This window comes from Canis lupus, chromosome 15 (genome assembly GCF_011100685.1).
Source record: "Canis lupus familiaris isolate Mischka breed German Shepherd chromosome 15, alternate assembly UU_Cfam_GSD_1.0, whole genome shotgun sequence".
Taxonomy (NCBI): domain Eukaryota; kingdom Metazoa; phylum Chordata; class Mammalia; order Carnivora; family Canidae; genus Canis; species Canis lupus.
Window position 1 is genome coordinate 14,280,781 of NC_049236.1, and position 27,993 is coordinate 14,308,773.

The window sequence follows — 27,993 nt, forward strand, 5'->3', positions numbered from 1 at the left end:
AAGACGGGCCTGCCTCTCCAAGGATACACGAGAAGAGTTCCAAATGTAGACATTTTAATTGGGTATTGGGTTCTGAAGTGCCTTCTACATATCCGCCTGGTGACTGCTGGTTTTGCACATGCCCGTACTATAGGGTGTCTTTCTCTCATCCCCCAGGAGGCTGCTGGGATCAGCAAGAGCACACCTGGGCCTGAGGCGGTGTCAAGCGTTTCAGGGACAGACTGGAGGTTGGGCAGGAGAACTGGCTGCTTCAGGCCCCAAGCCCACCAATGGAAGGAAAAGTCAGGCACAGCTTGAAGGGGGCGATCCCCTATTTGGCCCCCAGTCCAGAGCAGCAAGGCCGGCCCACTCTGGCCCAAGTGACACTGTTAGATCCTGTCCCCACCCTAATCACTGCCACCTGGCAGTGCCAGGGTGCCTCTCCTCAGTTCGTGTGTGGCAGCAGCAGTGGCGGAGGCAGAGCAGACTTATTTCAGATTGCAGTACAGATACATGGACACAATCATGGCAGCCAGCTGGTGGGAAAGGAACAGGCAAAGGGTCTTTACTTTTAGTCCCCTGCCACCCAGACACCCTCTCTGAAGCTCTGTGAGAAGTCTGTCTCCTTCAGCAAGGCCTCCAAGATGGCTCAAGCACCCCGGTCCAGTGGAGCTACCCTGACCTCCCCACCCCCTTACCTCCAAGGCCCCGATTCCGGCTGCCACGCCCCCCACAGTGACCGCATTGGCCCGGAGGTCATACAGAAGCTGACTGAAACAACCCTTGGGGGAGGGGAGAGAGGTCCCCAGTCAGTAGCTGCACCCCCTCTTCATGCAGCACTTAAGGCCATCAAAGCAGCCCCCCGCTTTCCATACCACACCTGTACAATGTTGTCCTTAGCCCTCTCCTCCGTGCAGGCTTCTGTGGCTGTGCCGTTGCCACTGTTGGAGCAACAGTATGGGGGAAAGGTATGGTTCTTCAGGAAGTAGGGGGAGCCCTCAAAGTCCGTGTAGTTGTTGAAGCCACAGCACCCGAGCTGAAGATGAGGAGGGCAGGGTGGTCAGTAGGGCCTTGTGCTTTCTTGCCCCTGCAGGGTCTCCCCCAGCCCACCTTACCCCTGCCATGGTGCTGTTCCACACTTGCGTGAAGTCCTTCTGGGAGCCATAGTCCTGCTTGATGGCGGGCACGACCAGCAACGTCAGGAAGTGCTCGGCCTGGGTGGGGCGGGCCAGTGTTTAGGGCCCAGTAGGGATGGTGGCCAGTGGCCATTCACAGGCCACAGCCCACCTGCAGGGATCCTCCCCAGCTTTCCCCCTTGCCCAATCCCGCTCCTCACCATCGTAGTGTACACCAGGGCCACCACGGCAGCTGCCACCTCCGCGATGAAGATGAGGAGGAGGATCAAGAAGAACTGAGCGGGGAACAGAGGTCTGAGTTTGAGAAAGAGGAAGTCCCTCGTGCCTCACTTGTGACCCACCCAGTAAAATGGGCAGCAGCCCCTTCTACCAAGGGCCCTGGAGTCCAGAGCTTGGTCTGGGGATCCCCAGGGCCTGGATTCTGGGGTCAGGGAACCCTGGGTCTTGGTTACAGGCCTGTGGAGCTGGGCTTGACGCACCATCATGAGGGCGCACTTGTTCTCCGAGTGAGCACCGTAGCAGCCCAGGAAACCAAGAGCGAAGAGTATAGCACCGGCTGCGATGAGGAAGTAGCCGACGTTGACGAACTGCATGGCACTGGATGACAGCGGCCCAAAGATCTTCAGGAAAGATGGCCCATCGACTGACACCCAGATGCCCACTGCCAACAGGGCAACACCACACAGCTGGGGACAGAGAGGCAGGCCTTAAAACAGTGCAGGCAAGCAGCTTCTTACCACGCAGTTGAATCAGGAAGGTGGGAAACGAGAACTTTCTCCCTTTATTGGCTAAGGACTGTAAAAACCCGTCCTGTATGGAGGAAAAACGTTCTGTGGAGCCAGAAGGATGGGAGCTGGGCCACCCATAGCCAGTACCAGGCTGCACATCAATGCCGATTATAAATGGGGTCAGGGGTTCCAGAAATATCCACAGGTTGGGGGAGGGCAAGACAAGATTTTCCTCACTGCTGTCAGGGTCCTGACGCATAACTAGGAGTGAAAACAAGCAGGTGAGGCTAACAAGGCCCCCCTCCCCCCATTTCCTTGCCCAGCCAAGCACCTTTGTCCTCCCATAGGTGAGAGTCACCATAGCAGCAGAGGAGGGGCTGAGGTTTACATCTGCTTCCAACTCTGGAGAGGAACTTGGTGAGAAGGGACACCTACCTTGAGGGCTCATTTGGCTTCTCTGTAGGATCAAACTCCAGGCCTACCCTTCATCTAACCGAGACCTCTTCTTGCCTCACCAGGAAAAATGGGGCACCAGAGGAGGGGTACAGCCAGGGCTTCTTGTGGAGGCCCTCCGGCTCAACCCCAAGACCTCAGGGAACCCAGAGGCCCAGACGGGGTAGGAGGTACACTCTCCAGATGCCACAGCTCTTAGAGCAAAGCCTTGCTGACCCAGAGCATCAGTGGAAGAATGAACCCGCTACCACGTTGGTGTCCAGTCCCCAGCTGTAGAAACTGAGGCTAGAACCAGGAGTGAGGTGCAGATTGTGGCTGGATCCCAGGCATGTTTGTCCAAGGACAGAGAGCCAGGCTCCCACCCTACAGGGTCAAATTTCAAGGAGCCCTAGACCTGCTCTGCCCTGCCCAGCCTGGCAAAGCCTGAGCAACAGAGGCCAGAAACCAAACTGGATTTGCTTTTAACCCCCTCGGGCCAGAACACCTGCTCTCCATATCCCTAGGATCTGTCTGCCTTGTCCAGATATATGGATAAAGGTTAGTTCCCTGAAGCCCGAAGAAGCCCAAGGAATGGACCACCCCGGAGTCAGGGAGGTAACACCTGCAGCCCAATTTCCCCAAAGTCCTCTACACTTCCTGTCTCCACTTCCTCGACCTCCACTCACTTAAGCCATTCTTTTTTTCTTTTTTTTTTTTTTTCACTTAAGCCATTCTAATTTGGCTCCAAGGTCTGTGATGCTGTCTTGTGCTACACCTGGTGGATGCTTCCTGCGCCATACCCTCCTGGCCTCTCTGCGGCCATGTTCTCCCTGTTTTCCTCCTATTGCTCTTTTTTTCTTTCTTTCTTTCTTTCTTTCTTTCTTTCTTTCTTTCTTTCTTTCTTTCTTTTTCTTTCTTTTTTTCTATTGCTTTTTTTCTGTCTGCTTCCTGGTGGCCATTTCTCCACATACCCTGTACAAGTTGGGTTTCGCAGAATTCGCTCAGCCTGTGTGCTCTTACCCTCTCCCATGGCCTCGCTGACCCTTTGTGGTCACATGACTTCCAAATATCCACGTCCAGCTCCAACTGGAGCTGCAACCCCCTTGGGTACTCAGCTGCCCGGGGCCCATCCCCTGGGTTGCTCATAGCAGAGACACGGGCTTTATCTTCAAAGCCTCTGTCTTCCCTGCCCCTCTGTCTGTCTCCCGGCCACCATCCGAGGGCTTTGTCCTTGGTCCATTTCTCCCCATCTCCACCACCATCTCCAGGGTTCATGCCTCATTACTCAGCTTCCTCAGACATGCCCTATACAATCTGTTCCTGGTTTTCTGAACAATACCTGATTTCATTGCCTCTGGGCCTTTTTCATGGTTTGCGACCCTCGCTCAGTGCAAATGCCCAGCCTCAGCTATTTCCTCCAGATAGTCTTCTCTGACCAGGGATCAAGCCCTTCCTGGGGGCTCCCATTGCCCCTGTGCTAAGGCCAGACCTAATAGTTGCAACTGTCTGTCCGTCTGGCCTGCTGGACCTGAGATCCTCAAGGGCAAAGAAAGGGCTCACTTACCTTTCCCCCAAGCGTCTTAGGCAACACATGTTTGTTGAATGAATAAGGGTTGCTTGAGGCAGACTCTCTGCTCTGGGGTCTCTGGGCATCTCTCCTTTCAGTTCCTTGTCCATCCTACTGAGGCCACTGAATTTCCTTGTACTCTAGGCAAGCTTGGGCAAAACTCTTCCCCTCCCTGGGCCCCCAATGACTATAAAACGGGGACAGTCACTCCTGTTAGCCTACTCCACCCTGCCCTATGTCGAGACTAAAACTTCCTGTAAGGGAGGGGCTTCTCTTAAGCTTTTCCACCCCAACTTGTGCTCCTGAGACCGAAACTCAGCATCTGGGGAGACTTCTGTACCCTATCCTCATGGGAAACTTGTGCAACAGAGTCTGGGCACAGGGATCTCCCATTTCTCAGCTTAAGCTCTGCTTAGGTTGTGACCCACTCCTGCAGGGAGGCCCAAAGAGCCCACAGCCCCCGTACTTACAAAGATGAGGAAATTGAAGAGGATCATCATGGTTTTAATGAAGCCGAAGCACTGCATGGTGGCTTCTAGGAGGCAGACAAGTGTGAGTTAGGAATTTGGGCCACCCGCCTCAGCAGCCACCTGGGCTGGCCCTGGCATTTGGGCCCTGACATATCAGACTCCAGCGTCCAGAACCTGTAAACCACCCAAATTCCCCTGCCTCTAGACTCTGACACCTCAGGACTGTTCCTAAGTCCTATCCTGACACCCCTGGCTCGCTGTACTGCCCAGGCCCTCTCCCAGCACCTGACACTCTGACACACTAAACCCCCGCAGGTTTCTCCATTGGCACTCCAAGCCCAACATCCAGACTAGAGGTCACTCCAGGCCCTTCCTTGGCATCTGTATACCCCGGACTCCTCCGCCAAGCCAGCCCTGGGCTCTTTCATTACCCTCCCCGTTGGTCATCAGCTTCCCAAACCCATTTCCAGATTAACTTTGCTTCACAGGATAATCCCTATCCTGTGTCATCACCTGTTCAGGGCTCTCGGTAGTGAGTTCCGAAAGAAGGATCTGCTGAGGCTCCAGAGGGCACAGACAACTCCAGGGAATCGCCACTTGAGTGGGCAGGCAGGGAGACAGAGCTGGCTCTCAGGCACCAATGCTCACCTGCAGGCGGGGCAGGAGTTTTAAAGTCCTCTGTTCGCCTTCCCGCCCGCCCCACCCAGCCTCCTCTTGCCCTGCTGCCCCCTGCTGCCGGGAGATCTATCCCCATAGTCACAGGAGCAGCAGGCCCCGTCGGCCTGGCAACGCCAACCGCAGCAACACCCTTCCTGATCTGGAGAAGGAAGAGAAGTCTGAGGGTAAAGAGCGGCCCCTGGAATTTCTGCGTGCCCTCCCCACAGCAGTGCGCGGTAGCTCCCTAGCCTACACCTGCCGCTCCGTGCACCTGCCCTGCATGTTCACAGGCGCACCTGCCGGAGCTGCCCTCTCCAGTCACGCGCAGACACATATGTAACCCCCTGCCAGTGCTCGTGAGTGTGCAAATACATACGCACACCCATCACACACACTCGACACTGTGTGTGGACTGACTCCCAGCAACTAAGAAACAACAAAGCAACATCTGAGGCACATACTTAAAGCCTCTCTGTCTCTGTCTCTCTGTCTCTTTGTCTCTCTTACACACCCTTTTGGGGAAATGACCCAGGTTTAGCAGCTTCTACTCCCTCCTCTGAGTAGCAAATGACCCCTAGTCCTTTTTCCTCTACAAAATCTTGATTTCCCCATCTTTCTCCTCCATTCATCTTTCCTCCTTACTCGTCTCCCTCCCCGTACTTTCTCTTGCTTCCTCTCCTTCCAGCGTGTTCAGCGATGTGTCAAGGACGCCCCTTTCCACCGGCAGGTGGCACCCTAATCCCACGAAAGCGGCACCCCAACTCCAAGCCGGCAAACCCCTGCCCGTCTCTTTGCACTGAGTCCTGTGGCCCTATTTCCACTCTAGCGCTCCCGACCTGCAGGTACTGGGGAAGTTCTGGCTTTGGAGTCCCTGGGACCAGGTACTCCCAGGCTGGTTCCGCAGCCTCCTAGCTGTGGGACTCCAGGGGTATTGCTTAGGCTCAGTTTTAAACCTGTTTCCTGGTCTATTAAACAGAATAGTTCTAGGGATTTTAAATAAGATTCTCTCCCCACTCTGGGACAAATGGGAATGACCCCAGAGTGGGAATGTCAGAGTGGAGAGAGTCATAGCCAGAGGGGGTGTGGGGTGGACAAAGTGGACTTTTACAATTTAAAAAAATTTTGAATACAGTTGACACTAGTTTTTGTTTTTTTGCAATGACAGGGAGCAGCTGAAGAAACGGGAGAGAGGGGGCCAATAACACTAGTATCTGTATAGATCACGTTTTACATGCATTACATATATGGTCTCCCCCCCCCTTTTTTTTACAACAATCTTATGAGATTGTTGTAAATCTCTTTTATTCCCTTTTTAAATATCAGGAGACAGGGGCACAGGAAGGTTGAGTACTTGCCGTGATCACACAGTCTGTACGTGGCAAAGCCAGGATTCACCCCGAGTCATTCTCGTGCCAGAGTCTGTATCTTAACCACCAAGCCGACTGTCTATAGTGATGGAATCACTAGGAAGGCAGGAAGAGCCGACTTCCAGAAAGAGCAGGAGAGGAGGCCTTGGTCTGGGACTTGAGGAAGAAAATGGCCAAGGGCAAGTGGGGTTACAGGTGTAATGGCTGGAAGTCGATGGGAGCAAGGTCCATTTTCTAAGACTGGAGATAGCAAGTGAGGCCTTTAGGGTGGTGCTGGGGACCCCAAAGTCTCCTAGCAGGAACAGAGAAAAGCTGGAGGCTGAGAAGGAGGACTGGAAGTAGAGTAAGAGGGAAAGAGAGAGGGGGCTGAGGTCCACTGTTCCACGGCAACTCAGTGCAAGGCCTGCCAGAGCCATGGACATTCCTCTCTCCCGCAGGAAAGGAGATACACCCAGGGTTGACACAACTTACATCCCTCTAGGGACCTAGCACTAATTATCCACATGGCTTTCTCTTTTCCCTCAGGAAGCAGAGCCAGGTCAGCTCCATTTATGACCCCAGTGCCCAGCACATATGAAGTTGTTAGTGAACAATTCCTGATTGATTGGATGAATAAATGAGCACAGAACAGCAAGAGTTAAACGTCTGGGCTTTAGACCTTGGCCACCAGGGATTTGAACCCCTGCCTGCCTCTGGTTGTGTGACCTCACCTAACTGAGCCTCAGTTTCTTTATACAGTCGATCCTTTTTATTCATGGCTTCCATACCTGCGAATTTACTAGAATTTATTTGTAACCCCACACCAATACTCATGTCACTTTTGCGGTCGTTCATGGACATTTGTAGAGCTGCAAAAATGTTGAGCTGCCTCATTCACGTGTTCTCAGCTGAGGCCGAACAAGAGGCTACTCTGCCTCCTTGTTCTACCTCTTACCATGTAAACATATGTTCTTGTGGTCTATTCAGTGTCACCTTTTTTTTTTTTTTTTGCATTTTTATGCTTCTTGTTGGTGATTTATGAAATAATGCTGTTATTCAAATAATGCTGAAGTGCTGTCTCATGTTTCTGAGCACAAGAAGGCTGTGATGGGCCTTACAGAGGAAGTATGTTAGATAAACGTCATCCAGGTAACAAGTTAGAGTGCTGTTGACTGTGAGTTCAATGTTAGTGACTCAACAACAATATACTTTAAATTAGGTGTCTATAAACAGAAATACACATAAAACAAGGTCATGTCCAGATTGATCAGTTGACAAAAATGTGACCAGAGGCTGGTAGGAATCTAACCCTGTAGGTGCATCGGCTCGATTTGCTAATGTGCTATTTGTGGCGGGGACTTCATTAGAACATAGCTACTGTGAATAATGAGAATCGACTGTATGTGAAATAGGAATAATGATAGAGTCTCCTTGTAGGGCTGTTGTGGGGTTAATGAGAGAGTGTTTGTAAAATACCCGGCACTGTTTGGCACACAGCAGAAGCTTAATAAACATTGTTAATATTGTCTATGTGGGTAAATGAGAAAGCAAGGGAGTAATTGTCCCCTACTCAGAATTCCTTTTCTCTAGGGGCCAAGCTGAGGTTTTGCTGGCCCTTGGGCTGGACCCATGGAGAGAACCGTTGGGGAGCCTGACCTGTGGGGAGGGGCTGAGGACCAGGACCTACAATAAAGAGCACCATCCTAATGCAGCCTCTATGTCATAGAGGCCCCAGCTGCCCTGGCCAGGAGCAGCCTCAGGCACACCACAGAAGCTCCCTGTGCCCATGGGGCCTTCTCGGTTGGTCCGTGCCCCTCGGCCCCGGGGCTTAAGTTCCCCTTACCGCAGGCCAGGGCTGGGTTGGCCTCGGCCTCGGTTTCCCAGGATGTTCAAGCGTAGCCACAGAAGGTATCGGCAGAAACCCCAAGGCCCAGCTGCCACCACTGCAGCTACCAATCTTGTCACCGTTGGCACAGGTATCAACAACATTCATACTGCCACCATGAGCATATGGATCTTTCCGCCACAAGGTTAGCCAAGGGCCCTGAGGCAGGGTGGGGAGTGGGTGGAAAGACAGGGCCATTGGTTTTCCCCCACCCTTGGCCCTGCTGTGTGGGCACTCTAGGGGGCACAACCTGTGTGAAATACCTCCCCAAAAGTATGGTAGGGTCTTGATGACAGACATCCTGAAGGCTTGGAGCCTTATTAGAGAGGTATTGGCTGGAAGTGGAGGGCCTAGGGAACTGTGGATCTAAGAACAGTGGAGCTTCCAGAACTGCTGTCTTCCTCACACTCTTCCCTCTCTTTCCTCTCCTCAGTTCTCAGACACCTATGTCAACCTGGCAGCTTTCTGATCCTCTAGAAGTGTCCAGAAACTAGTCCAGAAGCTTGGCTGGCTCCGGACCTGCATCTCCTAAAGGTCATGGGTGGTTAACAGCAGACAAATACACTCATTTCTGCTCTGACTGCCTTACTCCGCTCCAAGGTGTTTCAGACAACTATGCAGAGTATGAGGGCAGGGTTGGGGCTGACCGCTCCCAGGGACAGGCTTCAAGTGATGACAGCAGCGATCACAGTTAGACAATGGAAGGACAGGACTCGTAGGCAACACACACCATTTCTCCATCTTTGGCCTCAGCTTTCGATCTGCCCTGTGAGGTAGGGGCAAAGGGTCTCCTTAGACATCTTGGAAGTTATAGGGAGCTGGGTCCTTGAGGAGGGAAGGAGGGGCACTGATCAGAAAGGGGTAGGATGAGAGAGATTTCATTGCCAGAGTGACTTTATGAGCGCTTGGAGGTGAGCTGTATGTAGCTCTGTGCCTGTGCCGGTCAGTGTGCAGATGCGGATGTTGGCGTGTGTCTGAGTGTGTGTGTGTGAAACCAGGACAATGAGAGTGTGAGCAGACAAGGGCTGAGTGTGCCTCTGTGGCTGCAGAGTATCAGGGTGTGTCTGTAAGGGTTTGGGTGTGCCAGAGAGAGGTGTCAGCTCACTAAGTGGAATGAAGGTCAGGAATGGGGTGGGGGCTGCCAGAAGCAGGAGGGGGTTGCTTCCGAGCCGGGCGAGCCACCTTCAGCCCCCTAGGTCTTCTCCTAGGCCAGTGTTTTCCAGGACTGTCAGCTGAGCTGGGGCGGTTAGGGGTGGGGCAAGACTGAGTTTGAGTCCAGAAAGGGGGAGGGCGCTAAACACTCTGGCCTGGGGATTTTCCATTTGGATTTTCTGAGCGTGTGTCTCTGTGTCATCAGGTGTAACTGGGTTTTTGTGGGGTGTGTCTCCACGGAGTTATGTCTCAGGGCAGGGAAACACTGGGAGGGACTCTTCCCTGAGGTGTCACTTTATGCATGGGTGTGTGTCTGGGGCTCCTTTCCCTGAGGGTTGGGGGTGAGAGTGAAGCCTGAGGGCCTTGGCCTGGCCCCCTGGGGTTCAGGAGGCCTGTGAGGTTTTGAATTGAATTTGAAAATGAATGGTGTCTGTGTCCTTCTACTCCAAGGCTTACCAGAGACTGGGACCCTGAGAGGAGGGAAGGCAGAGAAGTCACTGATGTGTCATATCCAGACTGCACAGGCTGGGGGGGAAGAGGCTCTTGGGGGTCTGGGGAAAGTGGCACTGAACCTCAGTTAAACCAGGAAGGTGGCTGGGCTAGTGCCCAAGGCCCACAAAGGGGCCCACACATTTACAGACACATGTCACAGTCCATGAACATATGCAGACATGTAAATATAAGTAGACTCCCAGACACACAATGCAACAAACACAGGTGCTTGCAAGTACATACTTATAAACAGAGATACACACTGCCACTAACGCACGTGGACCTCCCCACATGGCGTGTGTAACAACACATGCACATGCTTACAAAAGAGCACACACAGACATAAAAATGCATGCATCTGGACAAGCACATGAGCCTATAGACGCATGCAATCACGCTCATGCAAACCCAGGCACACACAGATGCACACACACATGCAGACACACTCACCAGGCTTCCCTGCCCCTGCGGCCCTGGAACCCAGAAGCTTCCCTCCCCTATGAGTGTGTGTGTGTGTGTGTGTGTGTGCCCACACCTGTGTCTGTGTGTATCTGTGTCTGTGAGAATGTGTGTGTATGTGTGTGATGGGGGGGTTGCTGAGCTGTGGGAACCTGATGACATCATCTCTTCTGGCTATTTTTAGCTCCCTCTGCAATGCCGGGCTCCTCCAAGGCCCCTCCCCTTCCAGGCTCCCAGAGGCAGCCACAGCCAGAGAGGGCACCCACCACTCCAGGCTAGGTGACCCCTGGATGACCGGGTACAGCTCCCCCGTCCCCACCCCACCAGAGCTCCCTGGAGGTTGAGGACCCCCGAGGAAGAGGCGTGGGCCATGTGGCCACGGGGAGCAGGGGCCTGGGCTAGGTGAGCAGACCCGGCTGGGGTCCAGCCCCTAGGGGTGCCTCTGCTTCTGCTTTTCAATCTGAAAGTCTCACCGTCAGTAGAGCCTGCCATGTGCCAGGGAGGGTGCCAGCTTCTGGAGGTAGAGCAGTGTGCAACACAGCGGGGTTCTTCGGGTGGGGGTTACGGCTCGGAGGGGACAGACATTAAACAGATCACGCAGGCGCTGCGCCAAACTGTGGCAAGGACTCCGAAGGCTGGTAACAAGGGGGTTTGATCCGGGATGTCCTGTCTCTTTCTGCCTCGTGGGGATAACCTGAGGAAAGCAGAGGGGCACCTTGAGCCCCAACAGCCACACTCCACAATTCCACAGAGCAGAGCTTCCCCCTGGGCCCCGGGCTGTGCTCCCAACACTGCACCAACCCAATGGCCCAGCAGTGGCCCCCGCTATTCCGGGCCCCTTTTCTCCGGAACCCCGCCACGGTTGATCCCTGGGAGTCGGTCCCTGGTAGTCGGTCCCAGTCTCCAGGTGCGCCTGGGAGACGGAAACTGGAGAGGGGCCGCGCCTCCCGGTGCCCAGGCGGAGAGGGCAGGGCAGACAGGTGCAGGAGGAAGTGCTGGTGGCTCCCGTGCAGGAGGTCAGGAGGGAGGAGGACAGTGCCCCGAGGGGTCCTTGCCCAGAGGAGGCTTCCTGCTCCAGCCAGCCTCCAGGGCAGCCACCGGAAAATTGGGTTTGGCAGCTTCAGGGAGAGCCCGGGGCTGGAGGAGGGGTCCGGACACCCTGGGGAGGCGGCCCGGGGCGCTCTCCTCCCACCCAGAGCCCGCTGCGGCTGTCTTGTTGGGAGAGCATTGTGTCACACTCAGGCCCTTTGGAGTGTGTGTGGGGGGACAGCTCTGGGCTGGAAGCAGGAGCCCGTAATTCCAGTGCTTGTTCTGCCCCGAACCCCAGTGTGATCCTTGGAAAGTCCTGCTCCCTTTCGTGGCCTGAGTGGGCCCTCCCAGGAAGGAGTACTGGAGGGCCAGGCTCCTGGTCCCCAATTCCTGCCCTCTGGGTTTTCCTGGGAGTCTGATTCAGACAAAGACACACAGTTTGTGTTTGGGACAATGGGTAGGGACGGGAACAGACTGCCCCCAGCGCGCCAGGCTGGAGGTCCCTTGTCACCAGTGGGTCAATGGCCGGAAGCCCAGCTCCAGCCCTACAATGCTATAACAGGTCACCCCACCCTTACCAGTACCCTCACCCACACCCCACCCCCACTTCCGTCCTCTGTTTCTTCCTCACCTTCAGAGAAAGCTGCAGGGCTCCCTGGGGAACTTCCCATACCTACTTCATTGGCTCCCTGCCAGGTGCTCAACCCTCCCTCCCCCTCTGCCCACTTGACCGGGTCAGTCTCCCAGTTAACTTTCTGTCCAGAGATCCCAGCTGGGGCAGGCCAGGGAGGAAAGGAAGCTGGGTGGAGGGGCTGCAAAAGAGCCTGCTTTTCCTGCTCCCCTCAGTTACTAGAAGCCCAAATGAGGGACTTGGGAAGAGAGAGGTGGATTGAGGGTTGGGGCCTCGGACTGGGCTGCCCTGGGCATATTTCACCCCCCTAGGACCCCAGGGGAAGTGGGAATGCTATCTTTTACCTACCCAACAATCCTCTTCCTCTGCTTTCAGCAAATTCAGGGAAGAGAGTCCAGATCTGAGACTTGTATCCTCCGGAAAATAAACACAAAAACCCAGGACAAGTGAGTCCTGGTTAATGTTACTATGTCAATGACAAATTCATGAAAACACAAAAACCATAAAATTCTAAATGCATAGAATCCATAGTCATGGAATCTTAGCATCTCAGAATTCTAGCATGGTGAAATCTGAGTTACTAAATCAGAAATATAGAATTCTGGTATCACCTATGTCCAGATCACAAGGTTAAGTATCCTTGAAGAGAGAAGTCTTGAGAAGTCAGTTAGTGAAGTCTTTACCTTCAGGTGGATGTCTACACTAGAGGATCCCCTACTGGGGATGGGCAAAAGAGTTCACATATGAACTCTAAGCAGGAGGCAGAGAGCTCAGGACACACGAGTTTAGGATAGGTTAAGAATCCTGCAATAACTCAGGCAGAAGACAGACATCTTCCATGAGGACACATTCTTCTTTCCTGAGGATGAGGGGAGTGGGGTGGGAGGAGGGGGATACAGAGAGGGGAACTCTAGAAACAAAACATAGCCCGCAGAAAAAACGATCAAGTAGCATAACACACAGCCACAATGCCTCCAATTTCTCCACGTTCGGGGTTAACACCAGCCCAGGACATTGTCAAAGGTTAGTAAGACTTCTTGTCACATAGGAATGGCAAGCCACATCTGGCTTGTTGGGAAGAAAAGTACCAAGTAGAAAATATTCTGTAGACCACAATTTCTTGGGGCTGCTGGGAAGAGCTGACTCTCCAAAGAGGATGCTGAGCTGTGACTGACAAAGCCATGCTACGGGGTGGGGTGCAGAGCCCCTAGCAAGGCCTTGGTAGGGGACCTTGTGGAGGGCATCTGCCTGGGGTGGTGCCTGGGAGAGGCATCCCTACAGAAGGAGCCAAACTCGAGGCAGCACTTGGTATGGGGACTCTTGCCTGATTATGGGGTTGGTTACTCAGTAAACAATGGGGATATTTACCTAGCATTTCTGGGAAACTACTGCAAACTTAGGAACCCAGAAGGAGCAGTTCCAGAGAGGCAAATGCCAAGCTCTTCTGGGCATGGGAAATACGACAATGTCAGCTGGAGATCCTCTTGCTCCACTGCCTATCCATGGATTCAGCTCAATACCTCAGCCTTGACCTCTACCCACATCCTCATTGGCCCCCCTCCCTGCTTGCCTGCCATCCTCCCTGCCTCCAGCTCCTGGGTGACCTTTGGCAAATCGTGGACCCTCTCTAGGCCTTGGATCCCCTTTTCTTTTCTTTTCTCTTTCTTTCTTTCTTTCTTTCTTTCTTTCTTTCTTTCTTTCTTTCTTTCTTTCTTTCTTTCTTTCTTTCTTTCTTTCTCTTTCTTGACTTTATTTATTTATTTATTTGTGAGAGACACAGAGAGACAGGCAGAGGGAGAAGCAGGCTCCATGCAGGTAGCCCTGGGCTGAAGGCCGCGCTAAACTGCTGAGCCACCTGGCCTGCCCTCCGCCTTCTCCCTTTTGCTTTCTTTTGAAGTCTACAATTGGGTCCTAAGCACAGGTTTTAGTATTTTATACTCCTGGTTTTGTCCAGATCAGTTCCATTTCAGATGTTTCCAAGCTCAGCTTCCAGAGAAAGTGTTAGGCAGCCTTAGGGGAGAATGGAGGGGATAGGGAATATGAATAATGCTCACATTCGACATCCTATATGCGTCAGTTCCTATGACAGGTGTTTTATAAATCTTATATGATACTCACAACCACCCTGTGTCTATAAATCATTGCTCCCATTTTATAGACAAAGGAACTGATGCTCAGGGAGGATAAATAATAAGCTCAAGGTCATTCAGCTAGGGAGAACTGGGATCACAGCCAGCTCTGCCAATCTGAAGGCTATGGTTTTAGATTAGCATTAATCCATGTGGCTTCAACAAGTAACATGAAACCCAGTGGATGGGAGTTTCAGGGAGCTGTAGTCCATGTGGCTGGCCCTAGGTAGGTAAGGAGTTCCATTTAGGGAAGTGTGTGATAGGGTCAGACAGTCTGTGCTGCAAGGAAAGCTGAACTGAGTCTCTTCCTATCAGAACTCTGGGTGTTCTCAGCTCAGATTTGAGAAAGCTGGGTGGGTGTATGCCGGGTGAGAGTGGAGAGTGGGGTGGTCCTGGGCTGGTCTTCAGGGGGTTGAGGGGCTGCTACCCTGTTCCGGGAGATGGGTGTGTATGGGTTGGGGAGGGGTTGTGAATGGGGGCTTCTTCACTTTCCCCCTCACCAGAACTGGTTGTCTGGTCTCTGGAACCTGGGAGCAGGGGACTTTCTGGATAGGATAGCAGCATCCCAGCGTGTTGGCAATAGACTCACCTCTAGGAACCCTTAGGATCCCTAACCCTCAGCCCCCTTGCACAGTTGCCTCTGTTAACTGACCCAACCAAGTGGAAGAACTTCAAATGGAGCCCCCACCTCTGCCTTTCCCAAGGTTGGTCATCGGAGGAAGGGGGCGGGGGAGATGGGCTAAGGCACTGGCTCCTAGGGCCAGGGCTGGAGGAATCTCGGGAGGCCATCTCATCCAAATGCTTCACTCTGAGGGTGGGGGAGGACTTAGAAGTCCAGAAAGGGAGCAGGGCTTGCCAAAGATCACACAACGGCCCATGCTGTCCCCACCAAGTACCAGGCACTCCCCTTGGCACTGAGGATACAGTTGAATCATGTTCTTGAAAACTTGCAGCCTAATGGAGAAAACACGCGTGGTATAGCTACACGGAGAGAAGTGTCAGGGCTGAAAGAGAGGTTCAGACACTGGGGGCTTAGAGAGGCAGGGGCCCGGGGCCCTACAGGCTTCACGGGAGATGTGTAGGTGGTTTGGGAGCTGGGCTTAAAGAGGAAGCCACGTTTTAGCTGATTTTCGGGCTGAGAAAGCATGAATGAATTGCCCCGCAAAGACTGGCCCGTGTGGGTGGAGTGGGAGTCTGATGCGCAGCAGTGCAAGCCAGGGCCGGGTCTTGAGGTCAGGGCCATCTGCTCTGTGAGCGCACAGTGGTCACAGAGGTGCGGGCGCAGGGATCGAGGGCCCCCGCGGCGGTAGGGGATCTCAGGAGGCCAAGGCTGGGAGATTTTTTTTTTTTTTTAAGACTTTATTTATTTATTCATGGGGCGGGGACAGAGACGCAGGCAGAGGGAGAAGCCGGCTCCACGCAGGAGCCTGATGCGGGACTCGATCCCGAGTCTCCAGAATCACCGCCCGGGGCTGAAGGCAGATGCCCAGCCACTGAGCCACCCAGGGGTCCCCTGGGCTGGGAGATTCTTAGCAGGATGGGTGGCTCCGGCTAGGCCTTCCCACCCCCTGAGCCGGGGGCAGCGTCCTTCAATCCAAGTTACACGCAAGCACAGAAAACTTGGGTCCTCACTCCTCCCGGCGAGGACCCGGGCCCGGGCCGAGGCTCCTCCGGCGCGGCGGTCCCGGCAGGCGCACGCCCCTCCCTCCGAGCGGCGCCCCGCTCCCCACCGCTCCTGAAGCGGCCGCCGGCCGGGACACGACCGGGACGGCCTCCGCTCTGGAGCTCGGGGGCTGCGCGGCACCCCCCCGCCCCCGCCCCCGCGGCCGTGATGCAAATCCGCTCCGGATTTATTCTCGGGCGTCCTTTCCGTAAAGTGCGACGCACCCGGCGCCAGCGCTCGTCTGGAAGCGCCTCCTCCCGCCGGGACCCAAGGGCGCGGGGACCTCGAGCCGGGCGGGGGCGGGGCGGGGGCGGGGCCTTCCCGCGGCTGCCGCCCGGGGGCGGGGCGACGGTGGGCGCCGGGGGGATCGGCGGCCCGAGGCTGGGGGCGGGGCTGCAGCTAACCGCGGGGGGCGGGCCCGAGGCTCCGAGTGGGGGTGCAGGCGCCGTGGGCAGGTGGGACCGCGGCCTCGGGGTCCCGGCCGCAGGTTTTGGTAGAGAGCCGAGAAGGTGTAGGGCCGCGGAGTGTGGGGAGGCGCGCGGGGGAAGCCTCAGGCCTAGGAGGGGTCACCCCACGCGGGAGCGCGGCTCCGCACCTCGACTGTCTGCATAGTTGTGGTTTGTGCCCCGAAAACGAATTCGGCCGATCCCTGTCCTCATCCCGCAGGGAAACCAAGCTGTCGTTCCACCTCGGAGGCCTGGGAGCCTGACACTACTGGGGACTGGATGGATGCGGGAGTGGGGTGCTCGGTGCAACTCCCAAGAGCTCCAGATTCGAGAGACTGCAGGAATGGTGTGAGCACTTGATATAAAATGCTCTCCAAATCAGCCTGTATTCATAGACATAGAGAAATGGCACCTACTGAGTGCCTACTGCATACCAGACTAAGGGTATTCACCAAATTGACAAAAAGAAGAGTGAGTCTTACTTTTTTCCTTGATTTTATAACAGAAAAGAACAATACAGGTCTTTTTTATAAAGATTTTTTAAAAAATGTACTTATTCATGAAAGACACAGATAGAGTCAGAGACACAGGCAGAGGGAGAAACAGGCTCCATGCAGAGAGCCTGACGTGGGACTTGATCCCGGGACTTCAGAATCACACCCCCAGGCCGAAGGCAGGTGCTAAACTCCTGAGCCACCCGGGCTGCCCAATACTGGTATTTTTATTGGAAAAAAAAAAAAATAGGAAGGGTTTTAGCACTTGCTAAGCCACTGATTTGGCTTTGGAGATGTCGCTTTAACTTCTGCAAGCCTCAGTTTTCTTATCTGTAAACACACACACATACACACACACACACACACACACAAAACAATAGGGGAACCTAGGCACAGGGTTTGGTGGGAAGATTAAATGAGTTAAGGCATCAAAGGTGCTGGGAACGGTACTCACAGTAAGTGGCAAAGTGAGAACACTTAGTTTGGGAGTGTGTGTGCGGAAAGGGGGAGTAAAAAGCCTTCTGGAATAATGGAAATCTGAGCTAAGTCTTAAAATATGAAAAGGAACTAGTCAGTGGAAAAAGGAGGGATAAAAAAGATGGAAGAAGAGAAGGATGTTAAGGACAGGGAATGCCATGAGCAAAAACAGGCAGGTGAGAAACAGGATAGTGAATTGGGGGAACCACAGACAGGAGGAGGCAGAGTGGAGATGAGTTTAGAAAGGTAAGCCGGGACCAGAATGGAGCCAGGTGGGGGGCTTAAAGTTATTGAGGCTAGTTTTCTGAGAGCTATTCAGGGGTCTTCAGAGGGGCAGGAGGAGAGAGGCTCCCTGTGGGGCAGTGTGAGGCCAGGAGACCTGTGAAGAGGCAGATGGTGACTTGAACCTCAGAGGCAGCCCTGGATGGAAAAAAAATGGGAGGATTTGAGAGGTAGAAATGACAGGACTTGGTGACGGATGGATTGAATGGGAGACACGAATGAGAACTTGATTTCCAACTTGGGTCCCCTTGCTGGTGCTCTTCTCTGAGATAGGGAGCAGGAAGGGTAACACATTTGAGGGGAAGCGGAATTCAGTTTTGAACATGCCTGTGACCACACCCCTGGACAGACCCTCAATAATTGGGGTCCTGCCATCCCACCTGGCAATTACTCTGTCCAGAAGATGGGAGAGGTATCATTAGCCACCACTGGCTGTCTGTTCCCTGGCTGCGGCTGGCTGGAGGTCTGGGTGGGGAGATTAGTGAGGGGGGCCTGCCACCACTGCGCTGGGCCTACTGAGTATTGTTTTGTGGCTCTGGGCTGCCAGGCAGTTTCTTTGGGCACAATCATGTGGCTTTCTTTTTTTTAAGATTTTATTTATTTGAGACAGAGAGACCACAATCGAGGAGATGGGTCAGAGGAAAAAGGAGAAGCAGACTCTCTGCTGAGCTGGGAGCCTGATGCGGGGCTTGATCTCAGGACCCTGAGATCATGACCTGAGCTGAAGGCAGATGCCCAACCCACTGAGCCACCCAGGAGCCCCTGGGCACAGTCATGTTACAGGAACTTGAGAATAGGGTTGTCAGGTCCCAGGATGGGACAGTTTTCTGTGCTCCTTACTGTCTTCATTTTATAGCTGAGGAAACTGAGATTCAGGAATTGAGTAGCAGAGCCAGGGAGTGAACCAAGGTCTGTGTAATGTCGTCCCACAGTACTGGCCACATCATCACTGGTGACATTTGCCCCAAGAGGGGCAAGGAAAGTACCAGAGCCATGGCTCCTTGGGGGAGAAATGTAATCTAAAGAGTAGTGGGGATCAGGGAAAGAGGCAGGGGAAGCTTCCTGGAGGTGGTACCATTTGTGTTGTCATAGAAGCATAATCTTGTTTTCTGTCTTCCAGGCCAGCAATCATTGGCAATCAGCCATTGCCTGCAGTGAGGGAGACCTTGTCTTCTGAGAGGCCTCTAGGCACAATGTGTCCACAGAACCCAAAAAGTTGCAGGCTGGAATTCTTGCAGGCATTTCAGGCCTGAAATGGGGGCACTTTTACCTGCCTCTGGCATCCATCAGCCCGGGCATCCCTTCTGTACTGGCACTCCAATGGCAGCTGGAAGCCCAGTGCCTACTCATTTTCATATCAGAGTTCAGCACAAGTTTATGTTCCGTTCCCAGGTTTTGTTTTACTTAAAAAAAAAAAAAAAAAAAGAGGCATCATGTGATGAAGTGATGGATTCTTTCTACGGGAGGACTGGCAAATACAAGAAAAACATCTTTCTGTGAATGATTCGGGAAAAGCTGTAAGACACAATAAATGTTGCCAACCTTCTTGTGTCACAGACCATGTGTTTCTCCCCAGGTGTCCAAATGGCTGAGATGGTAAGTAGGTAGCCAAATTCTTAGGAGCTAAGAAAGGGTCACTTTCAAACCAATGTTTAAGTAATATTTGCTTATTTTGGAAAATATATGCAAGTAAAAGGAAAAAATATATTTTATATTCTCATCCATTGAGAAGAAATAAATGCTACTAGCATTTATATATATATATTTTCCATTTCTGGACATATGTGGCTTTCTTTTACATGGTTAATATATTGTGTAGACAGTTTTGTATTTTGCTTTCTTACTCAACACATTGAAATGAACTATGCTGTATCATTTAATTTAATGATTGCATAATCTTCTATATGGAGTTATTTTATTTTACCAAACCCTAATTCTTTTTTTTTAATATTTTATTTATTTATTCATGAGAGACAGAGAGAGAGAGGCAGAGACACAGGCAGAGGGAGAAGCAGGCTCCTTGCAGGGAGCCCGACGCGGGACTCGATCCTGGGACTCCAGGATCATGCCCTGGACCAAAGGCAGGCGCCAAACTGCTGAGCCACCCAGGCGTCCCCAAACCCTAATTCTTATACATATAGATTTTCTTTCTTCTCTTTTTTCTTTTTCTTTTGCTATTATAAAAACTCTGTGATGAAAATCTTGGTGCCTAAATCTTTAAAAACAAACAAATATTTATTTAGGGGTTCCTGGGTGACTCAGTCAGTCGAGCATTTGCCTTCTGCTCAGGTCAGGATCCCCAGGTTCTGAGATTGAGCCCCACGTTGGGCTCCCTGCTCAATGGGGAGCCTGCTTCTCCTCTTCCCTACTCTCTCTCTCTCTCACTATCTCTCTCTCTCAAATGAATAAATCTTTAAAAAATTTTAAAAATAAAAAAACATTTATTTATTTGAGAGAGAGAGAGAGAGAGTGCAAGCAAATGGGGGAGGGACAGAAGGAGAGAGAATCCTGAAGCAGGCTCCCCACTGAGCCTGGAGCCCAACTTGGGGGTCTTGATCCCAGGACCCTGAGATCATGACCTGAGCTGAAATCAAGAGTTGGCTGCTCAACAGACTGAGCCACCTCTCACCACCTTGGTGCCTAAATCTTTGTCCGTATTTTGGATTTTTTTTTTTTTTGCAAATATTTCTAGAAATGGAATTACTGGGTCAGAGGATCAAAATATTTTTGGAGATCTTGATCTGTATTTCCAGAATGCTTTCCAGAAAGAAAGGTTCCACCAGTTATATACCATCATCCTGATAGAACTGTTAACATTAAAAAAAAAAAAATTCTTGCTGGGACGCCTGGGTGGCTCAGTGTGGAGCATCTGCCTTCAGCTCAGGGCATGATCCCAGGGTCCCAGGATTGAGTCCCGTGTTGGGCTCCCTGCAAGGAGCCTGCTTCTCCCTCTGCCTGTGTCTCTGCCTCTCTCTCTCTGTCTCTCATGAATAAATAAGTAAGAGCTTAAAAATTTTTTTTGAAAGATCTTACTAATTTGATAAGTGGAATCTCATTTTTTTGGTGCTGAGTAGTTTCTTGGAGGCTAGAGCAACATGAGTCCACAAGGACAATGATTTGGTCCAGTCTGACTGGTAAATTCATCTACGGATCAGACTCTTTCACTAATTGGTAGGGTTTGGCTATAGTTGTGACCATCCATTGTTTTTACGTGCCTGGAATACTCTCTTCCTTTGGGTTGCAAGGTTTTTTTTCAGAGAACATCCCTCCTCCATTTTGATCCGTGTGGTTCAAATGGGCCTTCTCCTGCCCGCCCCCCCCACCCCCGCCCCAATTCCAGGGATGGGCATTGAGACCCTGGCCTGACCAATCATCGCAGTGGTTGGTTCCATGATGGGCATTTCCAGTCCCTTTGACTCACATGAGTATAACTTTGTCATCTGGCTTTGGAGTCAGAACTGGTTTTAAATCTGGGCTTTGCTCCTGACGAGGGGATTATTTGCCATTTTATATAGGGTGCCAGCAGAGAACTCATTGATAAAGTGATATTTGAACAGAGACCTACAAGAAGGGAGGAAGCACACCTTGCCTGTACTTGGGGGAAGGATGTTTCAGGCAGAGGGTAGAGCAAAAAGTAGGAGTATGTGGGACGTATTTAAAGACTAATAAGGAGGCCAGTGACTAAAACAATGAATATGCCCTCTCTGAGCCTCAGTTTCTCATCTAAAAAATGCCAATGATGATAGTACCTGTGTTTTAGAGTGGTTGTAATGAGTAAATGGGATAATGCTTAGCACAATTCCCAGGCCTTATTAGCTGTTGTTATTAAGATGACAACTAAGTCTTTAACCTTATTGGCCTTTTTTTTTTATAAATGACTTGTGCTTCTCCTTCCATCCCAGTTCACTTCCTGTAATTCATGCTCTTGTTAGCCCACTACCCTATGATCTGTCTGCTGCAGGTTGTTCATCAGTCATTAATGATTACCAGCACCTACCATATGCTACACTAGGTTATAGGGCTTTTTAAAAATATGCCTGTTGTTTCATGGGGGAGAGTATATCTGTACATTAATTGCCACCACAGAAAACAAAGCAGTCCCAAGAGACTAACTAACAAAGGGCTCTGGCGGTTCAGAGGTGAGCTTATAGAGGGCTTTTTGGAGGAGGTGGCATTTGGGCTGCTTCTTAAAGAAAGGTTTTTCATGGATGCAGATGAGGTGGAAAGGGCATTCCAGAGGAAGAAAAAGGTGTGAGCATGGGCACAGAGGCTGTCATATCCAAGTCACAGATGGGGATGGTGGGGCGGGGGGATTGCCTGGCATGGTACAAGCAGAGTGTGTTGGAAGGTAAGAAGTAGGGACAAAAGTTTGAAGGGGTTTGATTGTCAAGTTAGGGAATTTGGACTTACCCTGTCAATGATCCATTAAACTTGTTTAGGCAGGGAGTGATCTGGTCACAATTGTGTTTTGGAATGATCTGTCTGGCTGTAGAGGAGGAGAGTGTGGAGTCAGTAGGGACACAAGATCGTACCCAGGATCCAGTAAAGAGGCTGTCGCAGATGCCCTGGTGAGAACTGATGAGACTTTAGGAATGGAGATGGAGAAGGATGCTAGAGATGCAGGGAGAAACAGGATACTCTAACTGCCCTCTAAGGATCATCAGGGAACATATAGGAACTGCCCCAAAACGGCTACAATGAAATTGTGCTGTTAAAACTCTTCTGAAATTGGGCTTTGGGCAATTGAGGTCAGCTATTTTCATTCTCACCCCCACAGAAAGACCTTTCAGAAACAAGAGCTGGATAGGAGTAACATGTGTCTGCCCTGGACACCTTCCTGTTTTGGCATTTGATAATTGCACAAAACTTTGGCATCTTGGGGCACTCTGGCCGTCACCCCATCCTTCAGGGATTAACTTTCTGAACAGGGATTTCTCAAAGCGGCTTGAATTGAGAGATGGAGAAATGAGTTTTGGCCCTAGGAATGTCGGGCTTAACGCTCTATAAACTTGGAGCGGGTAATGCTATGATTTCCACATAAGCTTTTCAAAAGGCTATTTTGACTTTCAAAATGATCTATGTAGCTGAAGAAAGAAATCAAAGGTCATCCAAAATTCGATAATTTGGGGGAATCCTAGATCTGCTATCTTGCCAATTCCTTTAAATAAGGAAAGCCAATCCAGACCCTGGGCTTCAGGATTTATACTAGTTGGCCTAGCATCAGGAGGTTAGGGGGCTCTGGTCTTAAACATGGGTGACCACTCGGTGACCTCTTCCAGAGTTTTCCCATCTGCAGACAGCAAGGAGTCCTGTGGGCTGACTTTGGCGTAGAGGGAATTGGAGGGAGGGGATCCAGCAGATGATTATCATAATAACCCAGCTGAGCATTTTTCAGCTAGGAGCATTTTTACCCACATTAGCTAATTAACTGACAGCTTGTCCAAGTGGAGATGAGGGATGGTAGGAGACAGGGAGCTCATGCCTCATCACGCTTGCAGGGTCTGGAGGGGACTGATAACGTGACTATAATGCTAGGGCCAGAGTGTTTGGACAGGGGCTAATGGACAGGAGCTAATTCACAGGCTCTTGGGCCCATGTGCATGATGGTCAGCTGGTTTGCCCGAGACAGTGTGATAAATGCCCCATTCAGTCCAGGAGCAGTCACGGTCAGAGAGACCCAGTCAAACCCCGTTACTGATCTGATGACAAGTGCACGGGGTATTAGCTGCTTCATCACAGATGTCTTCTCTGGAGAACTGTCTGTGTCCAGGAAACTGAATGAGATTCTTCACGGTCAGAGATGTTGCATATGATTTTTTTTTTGTTTTTTTTAATAGGAAAATCTCACATCAGAACCCAGTCAGTAATAAATTCCTATTATTCACTATTTATCTTCTATTAGAAAAAACAGAAAGGACATGCACATTTACAGAAATGAGTGTTAGCACAGCACTATACTAAATCAGTGTAGGCATCTTATGATTTCATATTTTGAAATTCACTTTAAAAATTTTATGTAAGTAAAACCTACTGGATTTTTTTGTGTACATTTCCATGGTTTATTTTTTTATTTTTTTATTTTTTTATTTTTTATTTTATTTTATTTTTTTTTTACATTTCCATGGTTTAGATCAAGAGTTAGCAAACTTAACCATAAAGATCTTGGTAGTAAATATTTTAGGCATTGTGGATATACAGTGCCTATCATAAATACTCTACTTTTGGAATGTCAGAACATCCTTATATAATAATGGTAAATAAATGACCATGACTTTATTTATGAACTCTGAAATTTATGTAATTTTCATGAACTATTCTTTTGATTTTCCCCTTCAATCATTAAAAAATTTAAAAACTATTTTTAACTTGTGGGTTGTGCAAAGACAGGTGGTGGGTTGAATTTAGCCCCTGGGCTATACTTTCTGACCTCTGGCTTAGACTGGGGTTTCTCAGTCTTGGCACTATTGACATTTGGGGCCAGATAATTCTTGGCTGTAGGGGCTGTCCTGTTGCATTGTAGCATGTTTAGCAGCATCCCTGGCCTCTACCCAAAGGTGCCAAGCATCCCCTCTCCCTCTGAGTTATGATAAGCAAAAATCTTTCTAGACACGCCAAATGTCTCCTCAGGACTAGAATTGCTCCCATTTAAGAATCACTGGTTTAAACAATTGTATACAGTCATTTGACCACCACCATAGTCAAGATACAGAACAGTTCTTGGAGGTGAGGGCAATATGGCTGTGACATCTCACCCCATTCATCATCAGGGTTCATGCAGCTGATCTGGCTGGCTATTCCCTTCCTCCCTCATGGCTCCATGTGTGTCCCTCCTGAAGCTGCTCAAATTCTGTCAAAGAGGATGACCTTCTCCCAATAGAGAAGGACAGATCTTTGGTCAAGAGTATACTAGCAGCTGCACTCCTCTGCTAAAACCTCCAAAAAGCTCTCAAGATACAGAATAGTTCTATTGTTCAAAAAATGTCTCTCTCGTACTACCGTTTTATAGTCAACACCTCCCTCCATCCCAGTTCCTGGTAGTCATTATTTTCTGTTCCTATAATTTTGTATTTTTCTGAACAACATATAAATGGAAATCATACAACAAGTCACCTTTCGAGTTTGGCTTCTTTTACCTAGCATAATGCATTTGACATTCATTCCTGTTGTTGGGTGTATCAGTAATTCCTTTTTATTGCTGAGTAGTATTCAATTATATGGATATACTACAATTGGTCCACTCACTGGTTAAAAGATATTTGCATTGTTTCCAGTTTTTTTTGATTATGGATTAAGCTGCTTTAAACATTAGTGTGCAGGTTTTTGTGTGAACATAAGTCTATTTTTCTTAGGTAAATACCTAAGAATGGAATTTGTGGATCATATGGTAATTGTATGTTTAATTTTATAGTAAACTACTAAGCTTTTCCAAAGTGGCTGTACCATTTTATGTTCCCACTGGCCATGGTTGAGAGTCTCATTTGCTCCACATTCTTATCAGCACTCAGTATTGTCAGGGTTTTGGTTTTTTTTTTAAAGCAATTCTAGGGGATCCCTGGGTGGCGCAGCGGTTTGGCGCCTGCCTTTGGCCCAGGGTGTGATCCTGGAGACCCAGGATTGAATGCACGGAGCCTGCTTCTCCCTCTGCCTCTCTCTCTCTCTCTCTCTCTGACCTCATAAATTAAAAAAAAATAAAGATAAAAAAAAATAAAGCCATTTTAATAGGTGTGTAGTGGTGGTTTTAATTTTCATTTCTCTAATGGTTAATGGTGTTGAGCATCATTATATGTGCTGTCTGTATATATTCTTTGGTGAAGTGTTCATATTTTGGCCCATTTTAAAAAAGGTTTTTTTGGAGATTTTATTTATTTTTTCATGAGAGATACAGAGAGAGAGAGAGAGAGAGAGAGAGAGAGAGGCAGAGACACAGGCAGAGGGTGAAGCAGGCTCCATGCAGGGAGCCCAGTGTGGGACTTGATCCCAGGACTCTAGGATCATGCCCTGGGCCAAAGGCAGGCGCTCAACCACTGAGCCACCCAGGCGTCCCTGGCCCATTTTTTAATGAAGTGGTTTTTCTTATCACTAAATTCTTTATGTACTTTATGTACCTTAAATATAAGACCTTTATTGGTTAAGTGATTTCCCAATATTTTCTCTCAGTCCGTACATTTTCTTTCATTCTCTCTTTTTTTTTTGTATATTTTTTTATTGGAGTTTGATTTGCCAACAAACAGTATAACACCCAGTGGTCATCCCGTCAAGTGCTCCCCTCAGTGCCTGTCACCCAGTCATCCCGCCCACCTCCCCTCTTTTATTCTCTTAACAGAATCTTTTGCAAGCAGAACCTTTAAGTTTAGGAAGTCCAGTTTATAAATTTTTAATATTATGAATTATACTTAAACATTTTTATTTACCTATTTTTGAGAGAGAGAGAGAGAGCATGTGTGAACTGGAGGAGGGGTAGAGGAAGAGAGAGATAATCTCAAGCAGACTCCCTGTTGAGCACAGAGCCCCATAACCCTGGGATCATGCCCTGAGCCAAATTCAAGAGTCAGATGCTTAACCAACTGAGCCACCCAGGCACTCCTGTGGATTATATTTTTATGTCATTTTTGAGAAGTCTTTGCCTAACCCAGGGTCACAAAGATTTTCTCCTATGTTTTCTTCTAGAAATGTTATAGTTTTAAGTTTTACATTTATGTCTATGATCCATTATATAAGGTGTGAGGTATGTGTTAGGGTTCTTTATCTCTTTCTTTTCTTTTCTTTCTTTCTTTCTTTCTTTCTTTCTTTCTTTCTTTCTTTCTTTCTTCTTTCTTTCATTCTTTCTTTTTGTGTGTGGACATCTAATTGTTCTTAGCCCCATTTGTTGAAAAGACTATCCTTTCTCCATCGAGCTGCCTTTGCACTTTTGTCGAAAATCAGTAAGCTTATATGTGTGAGACTATTTCTGGGACCACTATTCTGTTCCACTGATCTGTGTGTCAGTGCTAATTTTGCTAATAACATTTGTCTAATCTCACATTTTATTTATTTTAAAGATTTCACTCATTTATTTGAGAGAGAGAGAGAGAGAGAGAGAGAGCACGAGGAGGGAGGAGAGGGAGAAGCAGGCTCCCCACTGAGCAGGGAGCCCAACGAGGGGCTCGACCACTGGACCCCAGGATCTTGACCTGAGCTGAAGGCAGACGGTTAACCAGTTGAGCCCCCCAAGTGACCCTAATTTCACATTTAAAAAAATTTTTTATGTGTTTTTTTCTAATCTCACATTTTAAATAAAATTCCTAAAAGTGAATTCTTTGGGAATAATTATGTGTCTAATAAGTGTTCTGCCATGCTGAACACATCCAAAATTGTGAAGTAATTAAAATCCAAAGCTTACATTTTGGTGGAAATCTTGTAACAAAGTTGGAGGGTGGTAAGGTTGATGACTCAGACATTTGAGGGTGCTGAGAGAACACCGAAACACCCATGGCTTCAAGCAAATCCCATAGCGTCTCTAGGTCACAATTAAAAAGAAAGAGTGAAACTAAGTGCATTCAATAAACATTTATGGATCCGTGTTTGAGGTATTGGTTATATACAAATACAAACCATTCATCTGACTTCAAAGAATTTACTTTCTAGCTGGAGATGTACTCAATAATGACTGAGATGACTCAGTTGTAAGTCAAAAAAATGTAAGCAACATGATTTCAGGTTTTGGTAAGTGCTAGTAATCAATAAAAATAGGTACTGGGATAAAAGTTGATGTGGAGAGGGCTGCTTTGGCTAGTACCCTCATGGAGGGCCACTTTGAGGAGGTAACATTTGAGCTGAGACCTGAATGACAAGAAGTTATAGCGAAGAAGATCGGGGATAAAGAATATTCTACATAGAGGGCCCTAAGTCCTCTCTGATCCTGACAGGGGGAAGGCCAAAGATAATGATGCAAAAGAGTGAATGTGAGTAGGGCGATGGGTAAGATGATGAGGCAAAAGATAGATAGGGGACCTAAACAGTTAAGACTCCACTGTGCCTCCTCCTCACTTCCCGCTGTTCTGCCCCTCACACTCTACTCTCCAGGCATTCTGAACTTTTCTGTTCTCCAAAGAAGCTATTCTTTTCTTGACATTTGCATAGTCTGTCCCCTAAGTCAGCATGTAACCATTGGTTACTGGTGTAACCATTCTCTCCTTCCTTTGCATAATAGGATTTCCCTGAGTTTTAGCAGGGCGTATGGATAGAGCCTCCCACCTGACCTGGACTACTTGCCTACCTCTGGATTGTTACATGACAGAAAAATAAACTTCTGTCTTGTTTGATATGCCACATGTTGGCTTATAGCACCTTTGCTTCTACTCTTTTTCTCATCTACCTGGTGGACTTTTATTTATCCTTCGAGGCCAGGCCTTACGTACTGCTTTTCACATCCTCTCTAGGGAAAGTTAATTGTTTCTTCCTCTGTGACCTCATAGTACTCTGCAGGTACACCTATCATAGTATTCTATTTAGCCAATGAGCATGGACTAGGAGCCTAATGTAAGTCATGCACTGTGGTAA

The 27,993-nt window shown here is 49.6% G+C and overlaps 3 protein-coding genes and 3 long non-coding RNA genes across 8 annotated transcripts in view; 4 read left to right on the top strand and 2 right to left on the bottom strand.

The window, feature by feature from the left end:
* Positions 1 to 37: 37 nt before the first annotated feature.
* On the bottom strand, positions 38 to 12,416 carry TSPAN1 (tetraspanin 1). Its single transcript, XM_038558199.1, has 10 exons — positions 12,312 to 12,416; positions 10,777 to 10,997; positions 4,826 to 4,960; positions 4,313 to 4,377; positions 1,595 to 1,801; positions 1,316 to 1,390; positions 1,095 to 1,193; positions 860 to 1,015; positions 678 to 761; positions 38 to 515 (listed from the first exon to the last, which is right to left on the bottom strand). The coding sequence occupies exons 4-10, from the start codon at positions 4,367 to 4,369 to the stop codon at positions 468 to 470; spliced, it is 726 nt and encodes a 241-aa protein (XP_038414127.1). The 5' UTR covers positions 4,370 to 4,377; positions 4,826 to 4,960; positions 10,777 to 10,997; positions 12,312 to 12,416; the 3' UTR covers positions 38 to 467.
* LOC119869257 lies at positions 364 to 7,843 on the top strand. Its single transcript, XR_005370282.1, has 2 exons — positions 364 to 5,811; positions 6,862 to 7,843. It is a non-coding gene; the product is annotated as an uncharacterized LOC119869257 (long non-coding RNA).
* Positions 8,045 to 8,781, top strand: P3R3URF (PIK3R3 upstream reading frame). Its single transcript, XM_038558201.1, has 2 exons — positions 8,045 to 8,345; positions 8,634 to 8,781. Exons 1-2 carry the CDS (start codon positions 8,102 to 8,104, stop codon positions 8,675 to 8,677), a joined length of 288 nt encoding a protein of 95 aa, XP_038414129.1. The 5' UTR covers positions 8,045 to 8,101; the 3' UTR covers positions 8,678 to 8,781.
* LOC119869243 lies at positions 11,747 to 18,919 on the top strand. Its single transcript, XR_005370278.1, has 3 exons — positions 11,747 to 12,986; positions 16,422 to 16,672; positions 18,575 to 18,919. It is a non-coding gene; the product is annotated as an uncharacterized LOC119869243 (long non-coding RNA).
* Positions 16,290 to 27,971, bottom strand: LOC111098981. Of its 3 annotated transcripts, XR_005370279.1 has the most exons (4): positions 27,710 to 27,971; positions 26,834 to 26,950; positions 21,865 to 21,940; positions 16,290 to 18,857 (listed from the first exon to the last, which is right to left on the bottom strand). It is a non-coding gene; the product is annotated as an uncharacterized LOC111098981 (long non-coding RNA). The 3 variants fall into 3 exon arrangements; XR_005370281.1 differs by lacking the exon at positions 21,865 to 21,940 and having other exon boundaries at positions 16,290 to 17,592; positions 27,710 to 27,969; XR_005370280.1 differs by lacking the exon at positions 21,865 to 21,940 and having other exon boundaries at positions 27,710 to 27,967.
* Positions 27,946 to 27,993, top strand: part of LOC100856339 (phosphatidylinositol 3-kinase regulatory subunit gamma) — a 139,631-nt gene continuing 139,583 nt past the window's right edge. Inside the window, exon 1 of the mRNA XM_038558194.1 lies at positions 27,946 to 27,972. The gene's annotated coding sequence lies outside the window, so the exon portion shown is untranslated. The remainder of the gene's footprint in view (positions 27,973 to 27,993) is intronic.

Excerpts from the sequence above, each read along its gene's own strand:
- TSPAN1 (XM_038558199.1), bottom strand. The coding sequence starts at position 4,369 with ATGCAGTGCTTCGGCTTCATTAAAACCATGATGATCCTCTTCAATTTC. Across the intron at positions 1,194-1,315 it reads CCCTGGTGTACACTACGATG|GCCGAGCACTTCCTGACGTT; the intron begins GTGAGGAGCGGG and ends CGCCCCACCCAG. Across the intron at positions 1,016-1,094 it reads GGAACAGCACCATGGCAGGG|CTCGGGTGCTGTGGCTTCAA; the intron begins GTAAGGTGGGCT and ends CCTCATCTTCAG.
- P3R3URF (XM_038558201.1), top strand. The coding sequence starts at position 8,102 with ATGGGGCCTTCTCGGTTGGTCCGTGCCCCTCGGCCCCGGGGCTTAAGT. Across the intron at positions 8,346-8,633 it reads ATGGATCTTTCCGCCACAAG|TTCTCAGACACCTATGTCAA; the intron begins GTTAGCCAAGGG and ends TCCTCTCCTCAG.